The 20,419-nt window shown below is 29.6% G+C and overlaps 1 protein-coding gene across 5 annotated transcripts in view; it reads left to right on the top strand.

Moving 5' to 3' along the window:
* Positions 1–20,419, top strand: part of LOC140431974 (uncharacterized) — a 151,978-nt gene that overhangs the window by 46,065 nt on the left and 85,494 nt on the right. For 2 of the 5 annotated variants that reach the window (XM_072519844.1, XM_072519854.1), the window contains 3 exons: positions 8,227–8,502; positions 11,154–11,435; positions 14,518–14,838. In XM_072519844.1, the coding sequence (XP_072375945.1) occupies positions 8,227–8,502; positions 11,154–11,435; positions 14,518–14,838 (879 nt within the window). The remainder of the gene's footprint in view (positions 1–8,226; positions 8,503–11,153; positions 11,436–14,517; positions 14,839–20,419) is intronic. The other 3 variants (XM_072519850.1, XM_072519859.1, XM_072519863.1) reach the window with 3 other exon arrangements.

Genomic DNA, 20,419 nt, shown 5'->3' with positions numbered 1-20,419 from the left:
AACATTCAAATTAGTAACTAACACTCTAATTTAATAAAATACACATTTCAAACAATATAACCCCACTTATATTCGTAAAATTCTTAAAATGACACTTAGGAATGGAGGGTATAGTGTGTTGCCTAGTCACATGGCTCACTTAAAAATATCTACAAAATCATAACTACTAAAATACAACTTTTTACAATTATTATATGCTAATTTCTTAAAATGCCCTCACATAAATATATTTTTATTAAATTCTCTAGTATATAACTTATTTAAAACAACCAAATATCTAATATTATGTAGTATATAACTTATAAATTATTTTCTATAAACCCTAATTGTCACAATACCCCAAAAATAATATTTAAAATAAATAATTTACTTATTATTTTTTTAAATATTAATTTTCTCATACCTTATTAAATTTAATAAATTAATAATTCAATTTTTTTTATTATTTAAAATGTGTTAAATACATCCCTGTTCGCTGTCTATGTCAAAACAGAGAACAACGGATCACAGTTCGGCTATTCTATGGTCAAACTGTCATGTCAAATGGAGAATGGATTTTATCAGAGAATAAAATATAACCTTAATTAAAAATATAATCTATATTGTGTTCTGTTTATTTATAGACAAAATCTAGGAATTATTTCCATTCAAAATAACTTTCATCAATATAAATTGGTAAGTTTTACACTTTTTATAAAGACATTTACACAATCAATTCTGTATCTAACCCCAAATTATGATTTTTAGGGTACCAAACAATTTCCATATGTACAAAATTCAACAAGTATGATGTCAAATTTATTCACAACAAAGAAATCTACCATCTATCTATGAAATGGATCTATCAGTAAGTTTTTTTTTTTTTGAAATTCTTTTCTTTGTTTAGTTGACATATTGGGCATTGGGTAGTAATTTCTTTTGCTATACTTATGTCATTCTTTGCAAAATAATTGTCCCTAAATAGCATCCATAGCTTTCTTGAACCAATATGCATATAATTGTTATGTAAATTTTTCAATATTTTCTTTGCTAAAGTTCTAGTTATTACATATACTTCTATGCCATTTATTATTTTATAATAAACTCCATCTTTCTTAAGGACTTTTTGTTTTTCACTTAAATTGATCTGATCTCTTATAATTTCTTCTTTAGAATATAATCCAGTACTTTCTACTAATTGATTTAATCCAATTTTTATTGTTCGCTGCCCTTTTTGTGGTGTATTTTCTAACCTTGATAAAGCATCTGCCACTATATTGGATTTTCCAGAAATGTATTTGATTTCAAAGCAGTATTCACTAAGTATTAGACTCCACCGATGTATTCTACTGTTTCCATATTTGTTATTTAATATTGACGTTAAAGCTTGGTGATCTGTTTCTATTGTAAATTCATTACCCAACAAATAAAATCTTAATTTTGTGACACAGTGTATTATACTTGCTAGTTCTAATTCTGAAACTGAGTAACCCTTTTCATGTGGCTTTGTAATTCTTGAAATGAATTGTATTGGGTATTCGACCCCATCATGTATTTGTAATAATACCCCTGATAATCTCTCTATTGATGCATCTGTTCTTAATATGAATGACTGTGTGTAGTCAGGATAGTATATTTTCAAATTTGACAGAAAAATGTTTTTAATTTCTTGGAATGCTAGTTCTCTTCTCTGATCCCATCTCCATTTTACACCTTTTCTCAGTAGTTCAAGTAATGGAAGTTCTTTTATACTTAGATCTGGTATCATCCTTTTATAATAATTAATTATTCCAATAAATCCTCTTAAAGTTCTTAAATTGTGTGGTGTTTTATATTCCTGAATGACTTGTGTCCGTTCTGGATCCATTTCGATTCCCTTAGTGTTAAGTTTATAACCTAGATATATGACTTCTTTTTGAAAAAATGTACATTTTTCTTGATTTATTTTTAGTCCAACTTTGTCTAATGTATTTATTATAATTTTTAGGTGTTTCTCATGATCTTCAGCCGTTTTAGAAAAAATTAATATATCATCAATGTAGTGAATTACAAAATGTTCATATTGATCCAAAATATCATGAAGACATCTACATAGAGCACTGCAAGATGATTGAAGTCCAAATGGTACTACTTTGAATTGATATACTACTCCATCTATCTGAAATCCTGTATACTGTCTACTTTTTCTTTCTAGAGGTATTAACCAGAAACTATGCTGTAAATCGATTTTAGTGAAAAATGACATTCCTGTAATTCTTCCTAATATTCCATCTATACTCATTGGTGCTTCAAATTGCTTTTCAGTAATCTTATTAATATTCCTTGCATCCAAACATAACCTGATTTCACCTGATCTTTTTCGTACTACTACTATGGGGTTAATAAAACGTGTGTCTGCCTTCTCAATGATCAAATCTTCTAACATATTATTAATTGTTTTGTTTACTTCTTCTCTGTATTTATATGGTATTGGGTATGATTTTGTTTTAAAATCTTTTTCTTCTTTAACTTTTATACTATGGATATAATTTTGTGCAATTCTATTTTCTTTATTGACAAGTCCCTTGTGTTGCTGCAATATGGAAATGACTATTGATTTATATTCTTCAGGGCAATTTAAAACTTTCATTATATCTTCTTCTTTACAAATAAAATTATTCTTCATTATGTACTCATTATTCCTTGCTTCCAATTTTACGCACTCCGCCTCGTAGGCATCCATCTGCTTAAAATTTCCATTCCTTAAATATTCACTACAATAATTATTCTTTACATTCTTTTTGGACATTTCCCTATCATCAAAATACATTTCTTCTTCATAAACATCATTATTTTCTTTTAATAATATCCTATCAACTCTTATTCCTTCTTCTACCTCATCTTTCTGCATAAATTTAATTATTTGCCCTTCTAAAGTTACCATTCTTTCTTCAAAATCTATCTTTACTTTCTTCTTTTCCAATTCTTCATTTCCCATTAATATATCAACACATAAATCCTTGACAATAAATCCTTGCATATTAATTTCTTTATTAAGAATATTAATTTTAAAATTGGCTAGTTTATCAATTTCACCCAACTTCTTATTATTTGCACCAACAATTTTAATTTTTGGAATCTTTATTATATCTGATAATTTTAATGTATTAAAAATAAAATTCTCCGAGACTAAAGTACTTTCTGAACCAGTATCTATCATAATCTTAATCATTTTATTTTTGGCCAAAGCATTTATATAAATTAAATTAATAGATTCAATAATTTTCTCTTCATCTAAAGAAATAAATTCAGAAGGTTTTTCATAATAGCAATGGCCTAACTTGTAATTCAGAAAGTTTACTGCACAAAATTTTGATTATTAGAATTGTCAGATTGTATCTGACCACTTGAATCTGATGTCCTATGTCCTTCCCTACTATGACTTCTACTCACATTTTCTTGCCTTGTAGTACTTCGTTCCCTGTCTTCGCAGCTTCTATTCCTTCGAACACAATTTACCTGTCTGTTATAGTTAGGTCGCTCTGTATTTTTTCTATTGTTAAAATCTTGTCTATTATTATTAGTACTGTTATTAAAATGTTGTCTATTATAATTAGTATTATTATTAAAATTTTGTAAATTATTACCATATCTATAATTATTATATGATTGTCTATATTGTTGATTATCATTTTTATTATATTGAAAGTTATTATTGTTTTTTCTGTTGTTATTATTACTTGTCATATTGCCTCTTTGTATTCTTTGAATAAAATTAATAAAACTATCTATTGTTTGAATATTTTGTACAGTTACGGTTTGCACAATATCAGCATCAAAATGTCTAGATACATTTAAGACTGTTTCTTCCTCTCTAAGTGGTGGTTCTAAATATTTTGCAACTGTTATCAATTTTAATGCATAATCTACCATATTTGATTTTAAATTGTGATTATACTTTCCAAAATATAGAATTTCTCTAAACTTTGCTGGCTCTAATTCACCCCAATAATAATTTAAAAATTTATTTTCAAATGTTTGAAAATTATCTAAATCATTCTCAATACTAGCAAACCAAGTTGCTGCATTGTCATTTAATGTCACTCTAATATAATCTTTAATATCATTAATATTATTCACCAATCTTAATTTATGTTTTAAACTATTTATGTATACTCTAGGATGCAAATTTTTTATATTACCAGAGAATTTAATCCCAGTCTCATTTGTTAAATTTAAGTAAGGTCTCCCTATGTCTCTCATTTGTGAAATATCATCTATTCTCTGTTCCACATTTCTTATTTGATTACTATTTATTTGGATATTTTGTTGTATATCGTCTAATTTTTCTTCTGTGTTTCTCCTGTCTTCGTTAATTTTTACTTCTAAGTTACATTTCTGTAACTCTATTTTCTGTTCTATATCTATCTTATTATCTTGAATAATCCTCTTTACTTCTGTCCTCTCATTTTCTATCCTTTTCTTGTAGTCATTCCGTATAATTTTTATTTCATTTGCTACTTTTTTCTCTGCAGCTTCAAGTTTTTTATCCATTTGTTTTTCTATTTGCTTTACAATTTTATTATTATTATCTTCTATTTTCTTTTCTAATTTTCTATAATTCTCTTCCATTTTTTTCGTGTTCTCTTCCATTTTTTTCGTATTCTCTTCCATTTTCTTCGTATTCTCTTCCATTTTCTGTTCCATTTTTTTCATGTCTTCTTTGACTTCTTTTGAATTCTCTTCTATTTTTTTTGTATTCTCTTCCATTTTTTTGTATTCTCTTCCATTGTCTTGTTCATCTGCATCATTAATGACATCAAAGCTGCCATATTGACATTTTCCTCTCTTTCTGGATTCATTTCTGCAGTATCTTGTGGAACTTGAACTAAACTCTCCTCTTGTATAGGTTGTGTTTCTACTTCCACATCTTCTTCATTCTTTTTGCTTCTTGTACCTTTCTTTCCTTGAGACATTTTGAGACTTTACTTGTTCAAATATAATTAAAAATAAAATCTATAATTTTTTCTTTCTACTGATAATTAATTTAATTATATGAGAGCACTTATCTTCCCAAACTAATTCTTTTAAATAGAGAGCCACCGCGTTGGGTGCCAAATTGTTATGATGTGTTTTTTGTTTGAATGATGAGCAATGAGTATTTTTAATAATATAATATATAGGGTTTTTATCGCGGTTCTCAAAGAATTAGCTTGTAAGTACTTTTTTAAATTATCTTTATTATAACTATTATGAAACACACATATATATCTAACCTAGCCAATGTAAATTTAAAATAAACTATCTTTAAATTGATGTTCTTATAAAACTAATTAAATTCTATAGACAATGTTAAATTTAAACAAACTATCTTCAAAATTGAAATTGTTATAACACTAACTAAATTATATTAACAAAATTTTGTACCTTTCTTTCACTGAATGCCTAAATGAACTGTTTTCCACTATATATATTCTAATCACCACTGAATGTCTTCGTACTTCAGTTATCCTTGTTTTTTGTGAAATTACTTTTTCCAATTATCAGCTTCTACCAATTTAAGATATAGTTTTCTTCACCAGCATTTATACACCACCAGCAAACACCATTTATATTTATTCTTCTTTTCAATATACCAATATCCAATTATTATAAGTTGATTTATACTAATCTCCAATCATAATATAATTTTAATTCCTTCCAATGTCCATCCAATATTCTTCTAATATACTTTTATAATCTTCAATAATTATTTGTGTATAATTATAAATGTGCATTAAATATATGCATAATTTTTAATCTTCATTTAACTCACTATATTAAACAATTGGACTATCTCCAACTAACTTTCATATTTCTTATTAAACTGCTTGACTGACTTACTAAAACTGTGAACTAATCTACTAACTTTCATAATAAACTGCTTGACTTCTGACTAAAAACTTAAAAAACTGCGATCTTGAATCCAAATCACGGGTATTTATATCCTTTTGGATATTCCAGAACCATCTGGTAAGAGATCATGTTCCAATTTGTTCCATTACTTTCATATAGATGTTCTCGAAAAAAATATCTGTTCGATCCACCGCCATAATCATTATTTCGAGAATGTTCGACTGTAAACAATGGTCACACTCTGCACTCTGGAGAATTCGTTAATGTTCCATTGATAATTTTGTTGACATTTAGGCTTTTCAGATCAGAATAAACATTTAAATTAGTAACTAACACTCTAATTTAATAAAATACACATTTCAAACAATATAACCCCACTTATATTCGTAAAATTCTTAAAATGACACTTAGGAATGGAGGGTATAGTGTGTTGCCTAGTCACATGGCTCACTTAAAAATATCTACAAAATCATAACTACTAAAATACAACTTTTTACAATTATTATATGCTAATTTCTTAAAATGCCCTCACAAAAATATATTTTTATTAAATTCTCTAGTATATAACTTATTTAAAACAACCAAATATCTAATATTATGTAGTATATAACTTATAAATTATTTTCTATAAACCCTAATTGTCACAATATATATATATATATATATATATATATATATATATATATATATATATATATATATATATATATATATATATATATATATATATATATATATATATATATATATATATATATATATATATAATACAAAATACAAATAAAATTCTATTTAATTGTCTTAGGACATTCGTCGTGAAGTGACCTTGCTGTTGATATCGACACTCTTGCTGTCGGTAATGCTGTTTTGAAAAAGGAATCAAGTTTCGTTTGCACTTTCAATGTTTGCTATTTTTTTATAATCAACTCTCTAAAGTTACGATAATGTGTAAAATACAGTTGAACTTCGTTATCTGATGAATAATCAATAAATGTTATTAGATCGTCGAGATGCGATTTTACCTCTGATAACTTCATTTTTAGGTTCATAACTTCATCTGCTATTTTACTTTTATTCATGATGTTATACCCAGGGTCCCCCTCATATACTTCTAGCCATTGTAATACATCCTCCTCAGCTACATGTTTTTCAGAATTAATATGTATTGTCCTACAGAAATCAGTAACTTCCAACCCTTCTAAATCTATGTCTGCGTCTTGGCCATCCAAATTCTTTCAATAATTTTTTAATGTTTGCTCTTTCATCTCCTCCCGTGCTGCAGCAAAATTAAAAATTGTTGATTTAAAATTGTAAGACCTTAAGGGTTGCAAGGTACGCTGCCCTCTTGTATCTTCTGCATTATCTTCATCGCGCAATACAACCATTACTTCGTCTAAAAACTTTCTGCGATATATTCGTTTGGTTGCCAAAATTAGTCCCTGAACCTAGGGTTGAGTAAGCGATGTTGTATTGTTTGTCAAAAATAGACAGCTAAAGTTGCCATTTGAACGTAGAATATATTTTAAATGGTTAGAAGGAGCGTTGTAAAAGCAATAAACATTTCACCTCGTTTGGCGGTGTTCCCAATTTCTTCTCTTGAAATTTTCTCACTGAAGGTACAAATTCTTTAAAAAACCAATTTTTGAATATATCTGAGGTGAACCATGCCTTCTTAGAATTATAATATGAAATGGGTAAATGATGCATTATATCTTTTAAAATTCTAGGTTTGCGAGATTTGCCAACCATTACAGGAGTGAATTGATGCGATCCATCGGCGTTAGCACAAAGCTGTGCCAAGATCCTGTCCTTGCTGATTTTTCTTCCACAATTCGATTTTTCATAATAATTTGGAGACTTGTGTGCTTTAAGGCAAAGTACGCCATAACAAACCAGTTTCATCAGCATTGTAAATCTGAGATTCTAATAGCATTTCGGTGCTTATATGTTCTATTAATTTTTAGATACATTATATTATGATAAAATATTATGTCTCTTACAAATACTTTAATTTATATATTTAGCAAAAATATATACATATTACTATTAGAAATGTGTCCTCTTTTGCTAAATTTAATTAAAATTCTTTGGATTTTTTGTCTGTTATATCCGAAGTCCGTTAAATAGAGGTCCGTTATATAGAGGTTTTACTGTAATTTAATAAAGTTACACTTAGTTTGGTTTAAGAAATGAATTTGCTTTTTTTAGTTTTTTGTTTTTTGTTAATAAAACTATTGTTAAATATGCAGTATATGTAAAATCGATTATAAATACTTATTTAGAATTTAGAGCCTTTGGAAACTACTAGAGAAAAACCTGTAGTAAGTATTAAAGCACTGACAATTGTTTAATCAACAACTGCCTTGTTTACAGAAAAGCCTACTACTACAATAAAACCTGTAGAAACTACTGAAGTCCATCCAACTTCAGAAACAATATCTGTCAAACCAACTACTTTGCCTACAGCAACAGAAAGTAATTCCCAAGAAACAGATTTTAGTGGTGGTTATACAGACACAACTACGGAAGAAGTTGTTACAACTGTTAAAAATAATTTAGCGGCTTCTAATTCACAACCAAATACTACTGGGCTTACTACGACTTTAATTCCGACTAAATTAGTTTCAGCTCCAGTAAAACCTACGACAGGTATATTTTTAAACTTAAACAAAAATCTGCCTATGTTAACCTGTATTGCTATTAATATTCTTATAAATAACTTAAGTTTACTGTTGTATATAACCCAATTAACAACTAACAGCAAGATTAAATTGATTTTCATTAGTCCACACCATAATAAACAAAAATACTTGTTTTTTGGTTTCCGTCTTTTACCGTCTTTTACATTAGAACTACATACTATTTAGTATATTAGTATTAGTTATGCTTAGTTTTCTTAAAAGTTCCTCTCCAACCATAAGTTGTATTGTACTGACGTTTTCTGTATGTAGTTCAGCTAATTGAACCTTTAATTTTTATTCCGGTCTTACTACCAGTACCTCCTTATTTATTTTTGCTTCCTCCTATTTTGATATTGTATTCTGGTTACTCTTTTTCCTTTATCATATATGGACAGATTATTTTTAAAATGTTTGCTTAATGTTTATTACGTCGGTCTTATTTTTATTCTCGTGCCACAATCGTTGTGATCGGTACAATTTTTGCAAGATTTTCCATTACTTACCTTTCTTTAAAGTTGCAGTTTACATCATGTAACTGATTTTTATTTCATAAATACTCAGCATAAATACTTATTTAGAACTTTATTTCTTTGGCAACTACTACACAAAAACCTGTACCAACTACTATATGTCCACTGCATGAACACAACTAGCCAAATTAATCAAAAAAATCTTAATCTATTATTGCTTATCAATAAATAATCAATAGTTAATTAGATTTATTTAGTTATATGGACTGAAAACGAAATAAAACTAACATTTTAAATTATTCAAATCTCTACTTTTTTAACGATTGGTTGGTATTGATATTACAGTAAAACCTCGATATAACGCACTACTTGGGGAGCGAGGTGTCCGTTAAAACTGAAAGTTCGTTATATAAAAATATGTTTAAAACAAATCAAGACTTTTTTTTGAAAATATGTATGTATACTGTATTTAAATATATATATATATATATATATATATATATATATATATATATATATATATATATATATATATATATATATATAGAAAATACAAAATACAAATAAAATTCTATTTCATTGCTTTAGAACATTCGTTGTGAAGTGACCTTGCTGTTGATATCGACACTCTTGCTGTCGGTAATGCTATTTTGAAAAAGGAATCAAGTTTCGTTTGCACTTTTAATGTTTGCTATTGTTTTATAATCAACTCTATAAAGTTACGAAAATGTGTAAAACACAGTTGAACTTCGTTATCTGATGAATAATCAATAAATGTTATTAGATCGTCGAGATACGATTTCACCTCTGATAACTTCATTTTTAGGTTCATAACTTCATCTGCTATTTTACTTTTATTCATGATGTTATACCCAGGGTCTCCCTCATCTACTTTTAGCCATTGTAATACATCCTCCTCAGCTACATGTTTTTCAGCATTATTATGTATTGTCCTACAGAAATCAGTAACTTCCAACCCTTCTAAATCTATGTCTGCGTCTTGGCCATCCAAATTCTTTCAATATTTTTTTAATGTTTGCTCTTTCATCTCCTCCCGTGCTGCAGCAAAATTAAAAATTGTTGATTTAAAATTGTAAGACCTTAAGGGTTGCAAGGTAAGCTGCCCTCTTGTATCTTCTGCATTATCTCCATCGCGCAATACAACCATTACTTCGTCTAAAAACTTTCTGCGATATATTCGTTTGGTTGCCAAAATTAGTCCCTGAACCTAGGGTTGAATAAGCGATGTTGTATTGTTTGTCAAAAATAGACAGCTAAAGTTGCCATTTGAACGTAGAATATATTTTAAATGGTTAGAAGGAGCGTTGTAAAAGCAATAAACATTTCACCTCGTTTGGCGGTGTTCCCAATTTCTTCTCTTGAAATTTTCTCACTGAAGGTACAAATTCTTTAAAAAACCAATTTTTGAATATATCTGAGGTGAACCATGCCTTCTTAGAATTATAATATGAAATGGGTAAATGATGCATTATATCTTTTAAAATTCTAGGTTTGCGAGATTTGCCAACCATTACGGGAGTGAATTGATGCGATCCATCGGCGTTAGCACAAAGCTGTGCCAAGATCCTGTCCTTGCTGATTTTTCTTCCTGAATTCGATTTTTCATATTAATTTGGAGACTTGTGTGCTTTAAGGCAAAGTACGCCATAACAAACCAGTTTCATCAGCATTGTAAATCTGAGATTCTAATAGCATTTCGGTGCTTATATGTTCTATTAATTTTTAGATACATTATATTATGATAAAATATTATGTCTCTTACAAAAACTTTAATTTATATATTTAGCAAAAATATATACATATTACTATTAGAAATGTGTCCTCTTTTGCTAAATTTAATTAAAATTCTTTGGATTTTTTGTCTGTTATATCCGAAGTCCGTTAAATAGAGGTCCGTTATATAGAGGTTTTACTGTAATTTAATAAAGTTACACTTAGTTTGGTTTAAGAAATGAATTTGCTTTTTTTAGTTTTTTGTTAATAAAACTATTGTTAAATATGCAGTATATGTAAAATTGATTATAAATACTTATTTAGAATTTAGAGCCTTTGGAAACTACTAGAGAAAAACCTGTACTAAGTATTAAAGCACTAACAATTGTTTAATCAACAACTGCCTTGTTTACAGAAAAGCCTACTACTACAATAAAACCTGTAGAAACTACTGAAGTCCATCCAACTTCAGAAACAATATCTGTCAAACCAACTACTTTGCCTACAGCAACAGAAAGTAATCCTCAAGAAACAGATTTTAGTGGTGGTTATACCGATACAACTACGAAAGAAGTTGTTACAACTGTTAAAAAGAATTTAGTGGCTTCTAATTCACAACCAAATACTACTGGGCTTACTACGACTACGACTTTAATTCCGACTAAATTAGTTTCAGCACCAGTAAAACCTACGACAGGTATATTTTTAAACTTAAACAGAAATCTGCCTATGTTAACATATAATGCTATTAATATTCTTTTAAATAACTTAAGTTTACAGTTGTATATAACCCAATTACATAACAACTAACAGCAAGATTAAATTGATTTTCGTTAGTCCACACCATAATAAAATAAAAATACTAGTTTTCCGGTTTCCGTCCTTTACCGTCTTTTACATTAGAATTACATACTATTTCGTATATTAGTGTTGTGCTTAGTTTTGTTAAAATCGCCTCTTTATCCAACCATAAGTTGTATTGTTATACTTATTTTCCTTTATCATATACGGACAGATTATTTATAAAATTTTTGCTTAGTGTTTATTACGTCGGACTCATTTTTATTCTCGTGCCACAATCATTGTGATCGGTATAATTTTTGCAAGATTTTCCATTACTTACCTTTCTTTACAGTTGCAGTTTACATCATATAGCTGATTTTTATTTAACCATATTTATTTTTATTAGAGCGACCCTAGTTATAACCCTATTTGTGGGGTTTCAAGTGTTAAAGATTAGTTTGGGCGCTTCATCGAATCTGGGGAAATGCGATGTTTTGTGTGGCTCAACCCTTATTGTTTCTCTAAAACTTTCCTTTTAGTATTCTCGATAAAATTACTGCACTAAACACTAACTAATCAAATTAACAAAAAAAACCTTAATTTGTTGCTGCTTATCAATAAATAATCAATTACACGCAAGTACACGGTACTAAAATGCTAGAAAATTTACTTTTAAAAATATTTTTACACGAAAGTAAACAAGTGAAAGTTTAAGTGAATATTTTTGAAACTGAAATAACTTTTTGTAATGGTAAATTTAGTCTACTTTTAAATGACTTATAGTATTTTGATACTATAAACTTTTTGAGTCTACACAGGTCTCAGAACTTTGCAGCCTCCCAGTTGTGTCATTGTTCTTCCAATTGAACTGTTTTTATACATTTAATTTAATAACTTTATTTAATTATAAAATGTTCTACACTTTACTACACTTTATGAGTTTATTTATATACATTTATTTATTTAATCTACATAGAAATACTTAAATATTAATTTACTTACACTTAAATAATTTATTTAAAACATTCCCACCGGTTACAATTTATTAATAGACACTTGTTTTTGACTGTCCTTTTAAATCTCAAATCGTTCGTTTTATACCTGATTTGTTTATCTAGAAATTTCTGCCCGCTTCTTTAACCTTCTGTCGGGACGCCAACGATATTATTCGATCATCATCGTCATCTGGAAAGTTTTAATCGCAGGTATAAGAGGGACCCGTGAGTATGAGTCACATTTATCGTAACATTACCCCCCTCTTAAAAGATGGTTCCTCCTGAAACTTTGTCGGGACTGAAACTGGAACGGTATGCTGGTATCGGCAACTGGACCCTCTTTTACAACTTTCAGTTGTAAAAATATGACAAGGGACGGTTTTCTCTCCGCACTATGCGGATTACAAAAGACTAACACCTGGACTTCGGTGTCTTTAAAGATCTCCTCCACCATACTTTGGATAACCCTCCAATCTAATTGGCGGCATTCCAACTTTGGCATGGCTAACTTTTGCACGTCGGACTTTAGTACGTGCTCTCTCAACTGAAGTAGACTAGTTGTTACCAGGTAGAAAAGGTAACGTGATGCATCTTGAAATTTCAAAGCTTTCCCGGGAGCTGGCACTTGGCATTGAAGTTCTGCAACTCGACCGAACTTCCTTCGAAAGACAGATGCCAACCCTGGTGCGTCTTTGATACTGGCCGGGATGGTAATGGCCAGTGAGTAGTCATCGTGAAGACCCCAAGACGATTATGTCATCTGAATAAACCAGCCATATTTTTCAATATAACCCTCTCAACACATTTTCCATAAGCCTCTCAAATGTCGCAGGAGCATTACAGAGTCCAAATGGCATAACGTTGAATTGCCACAATCCAGATCGTGTGGTGAAGGCTGTCTTCTCTTTATCTACTGGCCCATTTCTACCAGCCAGTATCCAGACTTCAAATCCAAATTAGAAAACAATTTACTTCCAGCTAATGTGTCGTCGATTAACTATCTTTTTTTGGTAACGTTGTTCTGCAAACGGTAATCCACACAGAACCTGGATCTGTGTGGATTACCCGTTTTCTTCTTAACCGGGATCACCGGAGAGACCCATGGGCTCGTAGAAGGTTTTATCACCCCGTCTTTCTTTATTTCCTGAACAAACCTTTCAGCTTTCTCTCTTTTCGCCTGTGGTAAAATGTGTCAAAATACTTCCAATGATCACATATACCTTCTCAATTTTCTTCAAATTTTTTGAATGTGTAGTTTGTCTTTTGGGGGGTACAAATCAACCTTAAGCAAATGTATTCACACGAACGCTACATGCGCAAAAATGCTCATGCCTTTACGTGTGCCCAAATAACGTTAATGCACACGAATGCTATCTGTCGGGCAGTAGTCGGTTTCTGGACGACATCAAATAATATTTACGCGTCAATATGCTCAGCTTGGACAGTCTTTGTGAATGTAGTGGTTGTGACCATATACTGTACAGATTGATTTTAGTTAAAAATTATTTTATTATTTCGCTCTCTTTTCTGTTTAAGTATACTACGAACTATTATGTAGGCTGCTTTTGCTATTATGATCTCTTTCTTTGTTGAGAACTTGTATAAAACTAAACCGACGCACAACCGAAGCACTCCTAGACGGACAATAATTGCGGTAAATCAAAATCACTTTAAATGGTCATTTAATAATAGTGGGACGAACAAGCGGATATAATAATAATACGTAACGGAATCTTGAAATTAGTAAAAAGGCGGCATACAGAACCGACATCGTACCTACCGGAGGTTTAATTTAATAAAGTTACACTCGATTTGGTCATATTTTGCTTTTTTTGGTTTTTTTGTCATACAGCAATACAATTTTTTTAAATATGCAATATACAATAGAATATATCATTAATACTTATTCAAAACTTTAACCTTTAGAAACTACTATAGAAAATCATGTACTAACTACTCAAACTCAAACAATTGTTTAATCAACAACTGCCTTAATTACAGCAAAGCCTACTACTACAACAAAACTTGCAGAAACTACTGAAATCCATCCAACTACAAAAACAATACCTGCTAAACCAAGTACTCTACCTACAACAACAGAAAGTAGTCCTCAAGAAACAGATTTTAGTGGTGGTTATACAGATACAACTACGGAAGAAGTTGTTACAACTACTGTTAAAAAAAATGTAGCGGCTTCTAATTCGCAACCAAAAACTACTTTGGCTTCATATGCCCAATCTACAACTAGATCTACTAAACCTGTTTCTAGTACAACAGTGTTGCCGACAAGATTATTTGTAACTCCAGTAAAACCTACGACAGGTATATTTTTAAACTTGAATAAAAATATGCCTATCTTAACATATTAATGCTATTAATATCTTTCTTCTAACTTACTGTTGTAGATAAACCAGTTAACAACTAACAGCAAAATTAAAATGATTTTCATTAGTCCACGACATAATAAAACAAAACTACTAGTTTTCCAGTTTCAATAGGTATATTTATGGTTTTCTAATATTTTTGAGAAGTATGTTTTAATAATTTTACGTCTCTGACATTAATACTATCGTGTACTATTATACTACTTTGTGTTAGTTTTGTACATAGTTTTGTTAAAAGAACCTCTTTATCCAACCATAAGTAATTCTTTATTGTATTGACATTTTCTGTAAGTAATCCAGCTAATTGAAAACTAAATTTTTCTTATATATCTGTTATCTTTTAAATAGACATCTCATTTCTTGTGGAGGCCAGGATATCATTACCAAATTCTTGATGCAAGAAGAATAGAATAAAATTAACATATTAACATCAGAAGCAGCTAAGAAAGTGTTAAATGTAATTTAAAAACATCAAAGAAAATAGCTTTGATTTGATGAAGAATGTAAGCAAGCAATATAAAATAAATTAACTATACGTACAGTACACCTAAAAAAATACTGATAAGGAACAAACATTTAATATAAAAACAAACAAAAGCAGACAAAATATACAAAAAGAAAGAAGATAAGGTACGAAACAGGCTAAATACTAGAAATGGAGAAAGATTTGAGTTGGGATAATCCTAAAGAAGTATAAAAATATCTACAACAACTCAGAGAGGTTTTTAAAACACGTATCAATTATTATTGTATAAATAGTGCTTTAAAAATTATCAGTGACGATACAACCATCAAAGCAGCCTGAAAAGGTCTATTAGTAGAGCAAATACAAACCAACATATCCCATGCAGTAGAAAATTGAAAGATAACAAGATTGGAACCAAGGCTAGGAATTAACATACACATCCACAGTACAAGAAGTGGTAAATACGATTAAAACACTAAAGTATAATAAAGCCCCAGGTATTGATAACATATCAGCCGAAGTTTTAAAATTGAAAAGCATACACTGATAGACTTTATAAACTAATAACACACGTTTGAAACACAAAAAAGTGTTTCCACAAGACTGGAAAAAAGCAATTATATGCGTAATCCCTAATAAAAAAGACAAGCTTAGATATAAATCTACAAAGACATTTCCTTCCTCTGAAGGGGCTATAAAGTATTTATATAGACCATAAACAGGAAATTGGGTCAGTTCACAGAGAACAAATGAGGGAGAAATTCAAGCCCGGATTTATATCAGGACAGTCTACTTCTTCTTCAGGTTTCGCTTCTATCCGAGAGAGTAAATTATTCTGGCGATTATAATTTCATGTTTTACGTATCTAAAAAGTTCATTTGAACTGCATCCAAACCATTCACGGAGATTGCGTAGCCACAAGATTGAACGTCTTCCTACGCTTCTTCTGCCTTTGATTTTGCCCTGTTTTATATTCCTTAATCGTTCGGTCTACTAATATACAGTTATTCAACGTAATAAAATATAAGCTAGAGCATGGAAACACGATCTAGATATTTATCAAATATCCACCAGACCACAATAACTTACACAAAAGCTTTAGTATTAGTCCAGAGCCAACTGATAGATTCCTTCCAGATAGCTTAAGGTCTAAAACAAGAAAAATGACTGACTCTGACTATGTTTAACATAATTATGTATGGAACATATAAGGAGAAAAATGTCTGTAAAAAAATTATATATTATTTAATAAGTTTTAAACAGATTTTGGGGCACACGGACGATGTAAACTTGATGGGCCAAATCGTAGAGATATCAAAAAACTTGAGAAAAATGAGAAAGAATAGTTTTGTTTATCAATGTAATTAAAACTAAAACCCTAATATAAATAAAAAAAAAACGGATGTGGCAGTCGAGTGGGACTGCCGGTAGAAGTTATACTTCTATACACGCGTTCGCCGTTACAAATTTATATGGGAGTCAATCTGCACAATCATTACATATGTAATTCTATAGGTAAGAGAGAGCAGAAAGAGAAAATGAATTAGGTATATAGGTATATGGTGCATCGTTTGCTGTATATAAACATTTAACCTGAAATAGGAGTATAGTAAATAAAGGATTGAATCAATATTTTAATATAAATATATATTTTTATTTTCATATATGTATAAAACGAGTTGAATGCAAAAAAAAATTTTTACACATACTCTGCAGTAAAATTCATTGGTTATTTTGTTATTAATATAAAAATACAATACAATATACTGCAACATAATTCAATATAATAATACAATACAAATTAACATGCATTATTCATAAGTACTTACAAATGACAATATACATAACTTACTTACGCATATGTTTGATTTAAATAAATATTAAATATATTTACAAAAAGAATATTTTTATTCTCGAGAGAGAAAATATATCCTCTGTTTCTCTCTTACCTATATATTACATATATAATGATTTTGCCGATTCACTCCCGTACAAATTTCCAACGTCGAACGCGCGTATAGAAGTATAACTTCAAAAAATATTTGTGGAAGATAAAAATAACAAACAACAACTCGGATTATGTTGTAAATTCTCATTTTATTTTAAAATTTAACATTTTTGCGTATATTACATATATTTAATAAGATTAACGTGAGGGTTTTAAATATTTTAAAAATAAAAAAGGAAATTCATATTGAGATTCGAACTCACATATACCAGCGTATGAACCAAACACGTAAAAAATTTGCCAATTTGACATGACACTAACGCATTTTAAAATTGACAGTTCTCGGTCATATAGTGATTTATTGTAATTATTATTTTGAAATCTAATAATAAAATAATTATGAACATTTAATAAATAATACAAAACATATCACATAAATAATAATATTAATATATTATATTATATATATATATATATATATATATATATATATATAATATTATATAATATATATATATATATATATATATATATATATATATCTATATAATATTAAATATATATTCAAAAGGAATTTTTATTCTCGAGAGAAAAAGAGAGAAAATATATTATCTTCTGTCTCTCTCTTACTAATATCTTACATATGTAATGATTTCACCGATTCACTCCCATGCAAGTTTCCAACGTCGAGCGCGTGTATAGAAGTATAACTTCAAAAATAACAAATCATGCAAAATATATAACATATATAACATTAAAACAGTTCACGTACCTGTGTGATAAATTATGATAGCTTTTAGAGAATACTTCGCTTTATTGCAGGTGTTTGGATTAAAAGACGTTCATAGAAAAGTAAACTGCACAGTTTATAAAATCATCATACCACTAATAGCTGCATATATAGCAAAAACATGGATCCCGACAGAAAAAAAAACAATAGACCTTATCAACACCATTTAAGGAAGGATACTAAGAGATATGTTAGGATCCACTAACAACAATGGTTAGCTGTCCACTATAGTAAATTATGCAAAAAAACTTTATAAGATTATATGATAACAGAACGCCTACCAGAACGCTTATTAGAATCATGGTGAGCCGTCGGCCAGTGAAAAGACCAAAGAAGAGGTGGTTAGACGAAGTGAGCACCTATGCTAGAGCGATGGTAATGGTGGATAACTGAAGGAGAGTACCCAAAGAAAGTAAGGCTTGAATGGAAATACTGCAGTAGGCCAGGATCCATTTGGGCTATAACGCCATTAGCGAGAGAGAGAGAGAGAGGGAAACCCAAAATTACCTAATCGTAGCCAAATACCGACCTGCAAACCCATAGGAAAAAATACCCCCAATTACCAATCTAGACTTGAGGTAAAATCTAATAATAGGAGATAATACCTAAAAAGTAAGGAGTTATAGATTGACGGGTATGGGATTTTTAATAAGGAAAAGTCTCGAGAGAAATGAAGTAGACTTTAAATCAATCTCGAAAAGGATCTGCTTTTTACGTCTAAGAACAAAGTACCATAAAATATCAATAGTCAACGTATATGCATCAAGCGAAGATAAAGACACCGATATAAAATGGATTTTTACCAACAATTAGAAGCCCTTTTTAATGACCTACCGAAGTACGACCTAAACGAACAAACAAAAGAGAAAACATCTACAAAAATATCACGGAAGGGAAAAGCAAATACGAAACTTCAAATGAAAACGACATGTTGCTAACAACATTTGCAATAGACCAAAATAAGAAAATAATCATTAGCACACATTTTGACAGAAAGGATATCAATAAAACAACACGGATCTCCCCGGATGGTAACACTGCCAATCAAACAGACCACGTTTTAATTAAAAATAAATACGCCAATACCATCACGAATGTTAGATGTTTTCGAGGAGCAGACAGCAACACGGATCATTTTATGGTAGTAGCGACTGTAAAACAAGAAATTCCAAAGGAACCTAAGCAAAAACTAAATGCAACCAAGCGTTTTAATGTAAAAAGGGTAAATAATGAAACATCAAAATCTAGTTAAAACGGGATATAATAAAAAGATAAGAAGACACAATTTCAAATGAAGTTACTGACTAAGAATGGACACAAATAGAAAAGATAATAACAGAAGCAACAAAAAAGACATTAAGAAAAATAAACAAAGCAAACAGTAAAGATTGGTTTGATACAGAATGTAAAAGGGATTTAGAAGCCAAAAGAAAAGCTAAAATACTAATGAATATACTAAATACAACAGAAACAAGAAAAAGATGTAAAGAAGCAAAGAAAAAAACAAGACTGTCCTGAAAAAAGAAATGAGAATACTTGGAAATAAATTTACAAGGCATGTAAAATCAAATTATAAACAAAGAGATTAAGAATTTTTATCAAGAATTCAAAGTCAATAAAGCTACGGGCTCCGGAATCGCGACTTACCAAGAAAACTAGAGATGTTATCAGAATACTTTGAGGAACTGCTAAACAGAGAGGAAAATACCAATGAAATATAATCGCAAACCGGACCGGAGTAAAGCAATAATGAGACCGAAATTAGCGAACCATCAGATTAGGAGATAAAGTTAATAATAAAGCAGCTAAAGAATAAGAAGTGTCCAGGAGAAAACGGTATGGCGGCAGAAATTTTCCAGGAAGGTAGACAGCTATTGCTAAAATGAATAATCAACCTAATAAATCGAATTTTAAAAAATAAGAAATTACCACAAGGTTGGAAAAATGCATCCATATGTCCAATCCACAAAAAGGGAGATAAAAACCTATGCCAAAATTATAAAGGAACTATTTTATTGGATGTAACAAATAAGATATTGGCTTTATTAATAATAAATCGACTAACAAAATATGAACTTAAAATAATAGGTGAATATCAGGAAGAGTTTAAAAGAAAAATGTCTACAATTGATCAAATTTATACGATGAAACAAATAAATATTGCACAACAGCTACTAACAAAATCTAGGTTTGCACATTATGTTTATAGATTTTAAGCAGTTATACGACTCAATCGATAGAGAAAAACTATACGAGGCGATGGATCTGTTAAAAATATCCACAAAACTTATTTAAGTTAGTGGAAATATAAGTTA

Source organism: Diabrotica undecimpunctata, chromosome 1 (genome assembly GCF_040954645.1).
Source record: "Diabrotica undecimpunctata isolate CICGRU chromosome 1, icDiaUnde3, whole genome shotgun sequence".
Taxonomy (NCBI): Eukaryota; Metazoa; Arthropoda; class Insecta; order Coleoptera; family Chrysomelidae; genus Diabrotica; species Diabrotica undecimpunctata.
The sequence above is the reverse complement of the archived record's forward strand: the minus strand, read 5'-3'. Positions and strand labels throughout refer to the sequence as shown.